The sequence below is a fragment of the Ovis canadensis genome, chromosome 1, assembly GCF_042477335.2.
Source record: "Ovis canadensis isolate MfBH-ARS-UI-01 breed Bighorn chromosome 1, ARS-UI_OviCan_v2, whole genome shotgun sequence".
Classification (NCBI taxonomy): domain Eukaryota; kingdom Metazoa; phylum Chordata; class Mammalia; order Artiodactyla; family Bovidae; genus Ovis; species Ovis canadensis.
Genome location: NC_091245.1, coordinates 111,819,806 through 111,830,422, shown reverse-complemented (window position 1 = coordinate 111,830,422; position 10,617 = coordinate 111,819,806). Strand labels below are relative to the sequence as shown.

The window sequence follows — 10,617 nt, the reverse complement described above, 5'->3', positions numbered from 1 at the left end:
CCTGGCTAGCTCCGGCTGCTGCATCCAGTGAGACAAGATGGGCCAGACTCGGGGAGGCTGGCTGAGGAGAAGAGTGGAGACTAAAATGCAGCCCACATCTGCTCCCCAAGCCGTGCACCCTGGTTTAGGGTGGTGTCAGTCTAGAGGAAAAGGGTGCCTTTTTAGAATTTGCACAAAGATGCTCTGTGAGTTAGCGGCAGCCCTGAGCGCTCCACCAGCTTGTCAGCCCATTTATCTATCTACTGGCTGTCTCTCTCTGCTTCCGTCTTCTCATCCGGCTCACACAGGCCCATCCTTCTGTCCACATATCCAACTATGAGCAGACAGGAAGGTCAAACACAGACAGGCTGGGTAAGTTCACCCATCCTCACCCTCCATTCTCCTGAAATCAGGATCTCTCCTGTCCAAGTTGGATCCCAGACCCGAGATTCTGAGGGGGCTCTCCAGCTTTGGTGCATTCATAGGGACCTTGCCGGACTCTTTCTCCACCTACGACATTCAGCTGCCCAGGTACCTGTTTCTGGCCCTGCCACAGGGGTCTGGAGGAATCTGGTCATACCTTGGACTCACTCTCTGGGGGTGGCAGGCAGCCATTCTGCTCTTTGTCAACCCCAGCCCCTTCACCCGCCCCCTCTCCCGCCTCCTCTCCCGCCTCCTCTCCAGCCCCCTCTCCAGCCCCCTCCTCCTCCACCTTCTCGTCCAGCCGGCTGGGGATGGACCAGTAGAGATGGGCGTCCAGTCGGGCCGCGGCCTCGGCCAGCTCCCGGGCACTGCATGAAGGTGTGGGCACCTCAAAGGTCTCGTGGAAGCTGGCATAGTCTACTTCATAGAAGCCATCCTCCAGGGTCAGCACTGAGGTGAAGCGGTGGCCCCATAGCACCTCATCCACCAGGTAGGAGCTCCGAGCTTGGCATGTCATTCCTGGGGGGAGGGGCATAGGTCAAGGGGATCCCAGCGGAGCCTTACCTCTCCTGTGTCATTCCACAACCCTATTCCTAAAACTCTTGCCTGTAGCCCTCCTCAAGGGCCCGCAACCCCCTTTGGTCCACTTTCTCTTCCTTCCCAATTTTTGTACCCCTCCTCTCCTCCATTTATCCCAACCCTTCCTCTCTGGCCCACATTCTCCCTTCCCCTCCACTGGAGATGCCAACCAGACAAGCTTAACCTTGAGACTGACCTTGGGGATCATCTAGCCCAACTTGCCTTTCCATGCAGGGTCCCCCACTGGAGCATTCCCAATCATGCGCGTTTAGCGTGCACTTGATTACCTCCTAGGATTAAGAACTCACCACCTCACAAGGAATCCCCTCTTTTGTGTAATAGCGCTACTATTTGAGTTGTTCTTTGTACAGAGCCAAAATCTGCTTCCCTTAGTCTCATTCCTCTGCTTGATGATACCCCTTCAAGTAACTGGAAGCAGGAGTCTCTGGTTTCATCATGTCTTCTCTCTTTCAGACTGAATATCTGTCTCCCTTCACCATTCCTGTGACCTGGCTTCCAAAAATTTTACTTTCTTGACTGCAAACCAGAATGGCCAAAGGATGCTTTAAGCACTTTGGATGTGATAAATACTCCAACCGTGGCCTGATGCATGCATAAGAGAGGGCTCACTGCCTCTCCTTCTGCCCATGATTCTTTAGCTAATAGGGCCCAAGATCACATTATATAAACATTTTGGGAAGCTGTATCACATTGCCTGTGGCCAACTAAAACCCCCAGTTCTTTTTTCACCAGAGCTCTTCCATGCTGTGCTTACATAAGTGATTTTTTTTAAGCCTAAATCTAGAACTTTATATTTATTCCTTTTAAATGTCATCTTGTTGGGTTTTTGGCTCATTATACTTGTTTTTCAGAAGCATTTTGGATACTGACTCTCTCACCCAAAATACCATCCTTTCCAACTTTGTCTCTCTAGAAAAATCCGATAAGCTCCCCTCCCTCTCTCCTTCACCTACCCTTCCCCCGTACTCCTTGCCATGGCCGTGTGTCCTGTTTTCCCTGTGGGGTGGCCACAGCCACTGCAGCAAATGCTTCTCCTCTACTTGGGGTCTCTCACATCCCACTCAACTCATATCTACCTTTGAACAAAGGGGAACAGAAGCGTGAACACTAGCTGATCAGAGCCCGGCTCTTAGCACTGAAAGCCCCACCTCGAGCCAGTGTGGGGACGTTGGCATTCTCTGTTCCTTTGACTGGCAGAGGGAATGTCCAGCAGAGGAGGGGCAGAGGAAGCAAAAGTGACCCTGGAGAGAGAGGGCTCGAGGAAGAGGGTGAAGGTTGGCGATACATGAGAAGAGGGTTGGGCAGGGATTTCCCAGGTACCAGCAAGAGTGCCAGCTGGTGAGATGAGAGGAAAGGAAACAGGGTGAGTGGGGGAAGCGAAGGGAACGGGGAGGGGGGGTACGATGTGGGGGAAGGAGTGAGGAACACTGAGGCAGAAAGTGGTACAGGCTCAGAGTGAAGCGTGTTTGCTGGCACCAACCTAGGATAAGCCAGCAGGGGACAACACAGGCAGGAGCCACAGGGCCACCTGGTGGGCCTTTGGTTATCCACTTGCAATCTTCTCCTCCCATTTCTATCCCCATTAAAAAAAAAAAAATTGTTTTGGGCCCCACCAAAGCATACAGGATCTTAGTCCCCGGACCAGGGATCCAGCCCCACCTCCTGCACTGGCAGCTCAGAGTCTCAACTGCTGAACTGCCAGGGAAGTACCCTCTTCTGGATCTCAAGTATCAAAGGACTCATTTGCTGGTCCTGCTACACTGGTCTTGTCCTGTGAAGTGAAGTCGCTCAGTCGTGTCCGACTCTTGGAGACCCCATGGACCATAGCCTACCACACTCCTCCATCCATGGGGTTTTCCAGGCAATAGTACTGGAGTGGGTTGCCATTTCCTTCTCCAGGGGATCTTCCCAACCCAGGGATCGAACCCGGGTCTCCCATATTGTAGACAGACACTTTACCGTCTGAGCCACCAGGGACTTGCTCCCAAACCTTTCACTGTGGAGGCCTGAGTTGGAAGTTCTGACATTACAGGTACATTGCCAATTCCTTCTGGAAAGGGGCTCGAAATGTTCAGGTCATCTGTTTCCTTTGTCAGTGGAAACTGAGCCTTTTGATGGATTGGGAAACCCAGGCAGAGCTGCGAGCAGCTATCAACCTCTCCTTAAGGTCCAGGCTAGGAATAATTCAGGTCATGGAAAAACCCTCACCATCAAATTCCAGAAGCCTGGACCTCTCAGTACTGAGAAAGATTGCAAACCTAAACCTTCCCTCCTACTCTGCACCCTAAACACTGAAGCCAGACTGCCTGTGTCCACTGCTTATTTAGCCTATGACTGTGGACAACTTAACTTCTCACTGGGGCATTCTGCTCCCTGAAAAATGAGCCCCCAAATGAGAAATAACCTCAGCGGGGTCCTTCATGGGGCTTGGATTAAATGAGCTCAGAGGGGAAGGTGCTTTGGAACCGTGCAGGGCACGGAGTAAGCACTGGGTTGGCTACTGTCATTACTCTGCCCTGTTTCCACTTCTGAGCCAGGGACCCGGCCAGGCTACTTCGGAGGAGTCCTGCTTTTTCTCGGCTCTCTGCGGAATCACTCTGTTCACACACCTCTCCCAACCCAGGTCCCGAATCTCACCTCAGACTCTCTCATCCTCTACCAGCCTCTCCATCCATTCTCTACCCGTCCCTCCATCCCTCCTCATCCCCTGCTTCGCCTGCCCTGGCTCCTCTAGGTCCAGTTTTCCGCCCACCCGCTCGCCTCCCCTCTTCCTCCTCCTCGGGTCCGCCCGCACCCGTGGCTTCCACCATGCCCTCGAGGATGACCACGATCTCGAAGTCGTCCCTCTCGAGGGCGCGGCGCGACGCCTCCCAGAAGGGACTGGCGGCGTCGATCTCGTGGCTGATGACCAGAGGCGAGACGAGGAAGAGGCGGTCGTCGCCCGTGTCGAAGCCCACGCTGAGGTCGGTCTGGTGCAGCGGGATGAACTCGCCCTCCAGCGTCTGGCGCGAGCGGATGAGCTTGGCGCGGATGGAGGCCTCGACGATGTGCGAAGATCGCAGGTCGCCCACCCGGAACATGAGGCAGAGGCGCCCGTCGCGCAGCGACACCACGGCGTGCGAGGAGAAGACGAGCGTGGCGGCGCGCTTGTTGGGCTGCGAGATCTTGACGAACATGCAGCCCACCATGAAGGCGTTCACCATGGAGCCCAGGATGGCCTGCAGCAGCAGCAGCACGATGCCCTCGGGGCACTGGTCGGTGATGACGCGGTGCCCGTAGCCGATGGTGGTCTCCGTCTCGATGGAGAAGAGGAAGGCGGCCACGAAGCCGTTGAGGTTGTTGACACACGGGGTCCACGCCGTGTCCTCCAGGTGCTCCAGGTCGCCGCGGCCGTAGGCGATCAGCCACCAGATGGCGCCGAAGAAGAGCCAGGTGAGCGCGTAGGCCAGCACGAAGAAGAGCAGGCTCAGGCGCCACTGCAGGTCCACGAGCGTGGTGAACAGGTCGGTCAGGTAGCGGTACGTCTCACGCACGTTGCCCTGCTGCACGTTGCAGCGCCCGTCCTTTTCCACGTAGCGCTGGCGGCCGCGGCGCCGCGGCGGCTCCTCCGGGCCCGGCGAGAAGGCGGCGTTCTCCTGCGCCATGGCCATGGCCGTGGCCGCGGGCGGCGAGGTCACTGCCCGGGCGGCGGCGCGGGGCCTGGAGGGGCTGAGAGGTGGGCTGTATTAGCCGACCCGCCGGAGAGGCCGAGACGTCCGGGCCTGCGCGCAGGGGCCGGGTGGCCCTGTGCGAGTCCCTCGCTGCCACGGCTTGCCGCATCGGTAGAATGGGAACGATACACACAGCCCTAGCTGGCCCCACCCGCAGCTCACAAAATCATGAGGATCCAGTGGGATAGGGTGTATGAACTGGATCGCACTCTGCATGACTGATTATTTTAGAAGGAAAGGGCGGGGCATGGTAACAGAGATATTGGTCCCACTGCCTCTAACTGGGCTGTGCAGCACCTCACGGCCACCCCCAGGCAGAAGGCCCTGGGCAAGAAGGGAGTTTCCTGAGATCTGTGCACTGTGAGCTTCTTGAAAGCAGGTGGTGGTTCATCTTCCTCGCCAGTGCAGAGCCCTCCCTGCCCAAAGGTCTCCCGCTTCCACCCAACCCAGGCTAAAGTCAGGCAGTCCCCTTATCCCTGACCTCCGCATTCAGCCTGCCGGCTAACTAGGCTGTTTTACCATTTACCAGGAGACTGACACAGAAAGTCTTTCCCATTCCTCCCTTTTTGGACGTTGCTTACTCTACCCCCAGCTCCCCTCCCCGCACACCTTCTTCCTCTCAAGAAGCTTACAAAGAAGAAGTGAAAGTGGTGGAAAGCGAGTGAAAAATCTCCAGTGGGCAAAGGTTGAACATTCCCACCTTAGGAAATTCCCACTGAGAATTCTCCCTGAGGACTGATGCTGGTCATTGCAGCTGTAGTGTTAGCCCCATTTCCCCTGGGTTATTTCCACAGTGGAGACAGCCTGCAAGTGGGCAGGAGGGTCGGAGGATGTGAGATCAACACGGACAGCCAGGGTAAAAGAAGCACAAAGGTCATCAGGATTAGGCTTGTAACCCTCTAGCAACCTACTCTTTAACTCAGAGTTTGAGCCTGAGCTAATGAGCCTTTAACTCAGATTAAGTGATCGAAGCACCCGCATTTACCTCTCTCCTCCCTTCAGTTCTCTCCCCGCCCCAGCCTCCCACCTCCCTTGACTATCCTGACAACAGCCCCCCCTCCATATGTCCCAGATCTCACATTCCAAGAGAAGCCTACCCGATTTTGCTTTAAATTCTTCCCTGTGAGCAGCTCTCTGGACTGCAATCTGCCCTGAGAGAGAGAGACCCAGAGTCCTTCCGTAGGCATCTAGGGACCCCTAGGAGGTATAGCCCATACAAGGAAAGGTTAAGAATAAAGATTCAAGGCTTTTCAACCTTCGCTTCTTCCTGGGAATCATCCTCTTCTCCCACTCCAAGGAATCCTGGACTGGTTGTAGTAGAGTGGTGGATGGGAAGATGTGACATAAGGACCACAGATGGTCTGGACATTTGACCAGGTCCTGGGGAGACGCTGCCTGGATATGTAACTCCAAACCCAGCACTCTTGAATTTAAGTTCTGGAGTGAGGTGTTCTGTAGATCTTTGGAGGTGGTGTGGGTGTGGGTGTGGGTGTATGTGTGGTTTGTGTGTGTTGCTGGGGTAGAGGGCAGGAGGAAAAACCAAAACAAGAGGGCTTGGAGCTTGGGGGCACCCCTATATTTATTTTTCAGGAGGAATCGGGGACACGTCCACGAGTCCCAGTGCAACGGCAGGTTAGGGTCTTCCCCTCCCCCAGTGGTGAGCATCCCTTTCTCTCCCCGCAGCCCAGGATATCCTTGAGAAGTGATCTCCAAGCACTGATCGGCTTAGAGATCACAGGTCCTGCAGAAAAGAGCCTGAGCCCACATATTCCAGCTTCCGTCCAGGTGGGCTTTCAGATGTTCTCTTGAGGTCTTAGGTCATCTGACCCCCAGTCTGCCTGCTTAGACAGATTTCTCTGCCATGTGTGAGGAAGAAACCCCAGAGTCAGAGTCCCCAGAACTCTTTCGCCCTCCATTGCCCTGGGGATCTAGGTGAGCCTCACTTTGACTGTGTTCTGTCTCCCATCTTCCTTAAGTGGGGGCTGCATTTTCCTCAGTGGGGCAGGAAAGGTGTGAAATGGTTGCCTCCATCCCAGGAGCAAAGACTCAATTTCTGCAGCTTCCCTCCAAAGAGTCCTGTTCCTCCAGCCTGTTCGTCCTTATTTCATGTGCATGCTGTGCCCCTTTTCAGAAGACCCCAGTGCTGCGTTCTGCTGAATCTCCCTTTCTCCCGCTTGAGAGTGCTGGCCTGCAAGGGGGCTTATTTGTTGGAAGGGTATCTGATGAAAACTCCCTCAGGAACCAGCTCTTCCCAAATCCCCACTTGCTTTGGAAATAGGGGCCCAAACCCAAGTCCCCCGCAACTCAACTCACAGCGTGTGGAGAGGAGAGTAGCCGGCAGCAGAGACCCCTGGGGGGTAGCGTCCATGCCCCTGACACCGCCTCCCCCTCACCCCAAGCACCCCTGGAGGGTGGGAGCCGCGAGCACTGCTGTTTCCCCTAAATGTAGCGGCAGCTCTGACTAGGACTCGCTATCTGTGTCATCCCCACTTCCCAGGCTCCCCTGCTCCTCTCTTGTTTCCACAGCAACCGGTCTGGCGACAGCTCTAGAGCATCCCCCTCCCCTCCCCAGTCCTGGGTACCACTAGAGGCTGATCCACACGCCACGGCTATTTTTAGCCAAAGTCCCTCCTCCTGGACAACTCAATGCTCGCCTCCTCACCCCCTCAGGAAAAAAAAAAAGAAGAAAAGCTGGCATGCTGGCTCTTTCCTAAGAAGCTCCTTGCTCTGAGAAAATACAAGCCCTGATGTGTTTGGGAATTAGGCATTTGGTTTCCCGGGGATTCACCTCCAGTCGGGCTTCTGGGTGCTGGAAGGTTTGAAGTTCCTGGAATGGCCTGGCAAGATGGAAAAGGCGGTGCTGAGTAATAGGATCTCATGAGGCAGTTTCCTGGGTTCAAGTCAGGCTCTTGGTCAGGCCCGCCATCACAGTCTTCATTTTGGAGAGGCCACTCTGATCCAGAGGAAGGTAGTCAGAGAGAAAAGAGATCCACCCAAGGAAGGGAGGTAGGGTCAGGGGTTCTAACCTTTGTCACTGATTTGCGAGGTGACCCATTTCAGTCAGCCGCAGTTGCTCCATCTTTCCCAGGACGTGGATATGTGCAAATAGCCTCTTGCCACCTACTTCACAGGGTGTGCAGACTGAATGAAGCAATGTGAATAGAAGGGCTCTGGAGTCTAGTTTGTTAACAGTGAAAGGTCTAGAAACAGCCCAGATGTCCAACAGAAAAGGCTAGGTTAGGGCTTATAACTCTTCATTCAACAAACTCTCGTGGAGCCCAAGTACCAGGTAATGTGCTGGGTGGAAGCAGTTACAGAAATAAGTCCCTGCCCACCAGAAGCACATGGTTGCTCGGGAGAAAGACGCATTAGCACAGAATTCTGACACTGCTGCTGCTGCTGAGTCGCTTCAGTCGTGTCCAAGTCTGTGCGACCCCATAGATGGCAGCCTACCAGGCTCCGCCGTCCCTGGGATTCTCCAGGCAAGAACACTGGAGTGGGTTGCCATTTCCTTCTCCAATGCAGGAAAGAGAAAAGTGAAAGTGAAGTCACTCAGTCGTGTCCGACTCTTAGCGACCCCATGGACTGCAGCCCACCAGGCTCCTCCATCCATGGGATTTTCCAGGCAAGAGTACTGGAGTGGGGTGACATTGCCTTCTCCAAATACTGACGCTACTATTAAGGATTCTTTGAGTATCAGCTCTGAGCTAGACACACCTCATTTAAAAACCCTGGGTGATACCCTATGGGATAAGTACTATTTTCTCCATTTATGGATGAGAAAACTAAAGCTGAGAAAGGTTAAATGGTTTACTGAATGTCACAGAGTTGGATATTGGCAGAGAAGTGGTCCCACTCACATCCCAATGCCCCACTCCCTTGGCAATGCAACATCTATGGCAAAGCAGTATAAGCAGTTATGATGTTTGTATGTAAACACACATGTTGGCACACTGGTACATAAAAACCAGAACATGGAAGTATTCTCTTTTTTTTGGCCACCAACTCAGCTGGTAGGATCGTAGTGCCCTGTGCTGTGCTTAGTTGGTCAGTCGTGTCTGACTGTTTGCGACCCCATGGACTGTAGCCCGCCAGGCTTCTCTGTTCGTGGGGATTCTCCAGGCAAGAATACTGGAGTGGGTTGCCATGTCCTCCTCCAGATCTTCCCAACCCAGGAATTGAACCCAGGTCTCCCGCATTGCAGGCAGATTGTTTATCGTCTGAACCACCAGGGAAGCCCAACTAGGGATCAAATCAGTGCCCTGGGCAATGGAAGTGTGGACTCCTAACCACTGGACCACCAGGGAATCCCAAAAGTATTCTTATTCACTGATCATAACTGTAAAGACATAGCTTTAGGAGCACTGATAAAAAAAATCAAGAAAAAAAATTGGAGGAATGGAAATACTTGAATGTTCACTTTCCCCAGGGAAATAATTAAAAGCACAGAGTGGTGGACGACATCAGTATTATTATAGCCTATGTGTTGATCAATTCTCCAGCTGTGTTAAAGTTGGAACAGTGAGCTAAAGGAGTGGGAAGATGTAGAAATGGATACTGGCCAGTTAGAAGTTCCTGAAATGGCTTGGCAAGGTGGAAAAGGGAGCGCTGAGTAATGTAGTCTCAGGAGGCAGAGTCCTGGGTTCAGGTCCCAATGCTGTTCCTTAGGAGCTGGGTCACTCTGAGCAAGCTACTTAACCTCTGTGAACAGTTTCTTCATCTAAGAACTGAGAACACCTGTATTGTTCATCTCTGGGGATGTTGTCGTGAGGATTACACGAGGCAGGGACTGGTGTGTTGCAAGCACTCGGTGCGTGTGTGTGTGCTAGGTGGCCTCAGTCGTGTCTGACTCTTTGCCACCCCATGGGCTGTAGCCCACCAGGCTCCTCTGTCCGTGGGATTCTCCAGGCAAGAATACTGGAGTTGGTTGCCATGCCCTCCTCCAGGGGATCTTCCTGACCCAGGGAAAAACCTGCGGCCTTTATGTCTCCTGCATTGGCAGGCGGGTTCTTTACCACTAGCGCCACCTGGAGATGCTAGCTATGGTCTTCCTTCTCATTATCCTCCGCTCAGGCACCTCCTGAAATCCCTGCCCACCCAATGCCACCTTCTCCTGTTCTAGTGCCACCTAGTGAGACCTGCAGGGGGCACTCCTGGTACACTGCCCTCCTCTCCTAGCCTTCTCGCCTGTGTTTCTTGTTCTAAGTGGAAATATCGAGTTTTCAGCCTGAGATTGGCATCAGGAGGGCAGCTAGAGCCCCGTCAGCATCCCTGTCTCCTGGGCCCAGCCTTGTCACCTGAGCCTCGGGACTGCTAGCCCGCCCTTCTCTGTCCTGCCAAGCAGCCACTCACGTTGGTGCCACTGTGCCAGGAGCCCAGGGAGAAGAAACCAAACTCCTGGGCAAGAACGTATTTGCATAGGACTGGCCCCATTTCCTGGAGGGGGAGATGGCAGGGCTGACAGGGCCCCCCAGAAGCTGTATCAGCCAGCCCCCTGCCTCAGTCTAGGCTGCCTTGAGCATAGCCTTGCTGACAAAGAAGAAGCCCACAACCCCCTGCCCTGCTTTGCAGATCCTTCTGGTCCTGGATTTTACCTGGTATCTAACCTCAGCTCTTTGTTTATCATTGAACTTGAACAGAGCGAGGGAAAAAAACATTTTCTTAGGTACCAGGAGACAGAAACATAGGCAAGATCCCAGCTGTCAGTATTACGGGATAAAGAAAGCAACTTTACAAGGAACCAATTAAATATGTCAGTACAGTGTGATGATGGGAGATTGGGTTTGGAACTGGAAAATATTGAGGGCAAGAGAGTCACAGCTGGGGCCACATTGCTGGTCTATAAAGAAACAGTACAAAATAGCAAAAAGGAACCCTCTCTGGGCAGATGTACTCCTTATGGCAT

At 53.7% G+C, this 10,617-nt stretch overlaps 1 protein-coding gene across 1 annotated transcript; it reads right to left on the bottom strand.

The window, feature by feature from the left end:
* Positions 1 to 553: 553 nt before the first annotated feature.
* KCNJ9 (potassium inwardly rectifying channel subfamily J member 9) lies at positions 554 to 4,646 on the bottom strand. Its single transcript, XM_069545527.1, has 2 exons — positions 3,797 to 4,646; positions 554 to 921 (listed from the first exon to the last, which is right to left on the bottom strand). Exons 1-2 carry the CDS (start codon positions 4,644 to 4,646, stop codon positions 554 to 556), a joined length of 1,218 nt encoding a protein of 405 aa, XP_069401628.1.
* Between the last annotated feature and the right edge of the window lie 5,971 nt (positions 4,647 to 10,617).

Bases quoted from the DNA above. Each gene is read 5' to 3' on its own strand.
- KCNJ9 (XM_069545527.1), bottom strand. From the start codon at position 4,646: ATGGCGCAGGAGAACGCCGCCTTCTCGCCGGGCCCGGAGGAGCCGCCG. The intron at 922-3,796 runs GTGCGGGCGGAC...CCCTCCCCCCAG, and splicing joins GGGCATGGTGGAAGCCACGG to GAATGACATGCCAAGCTCGG.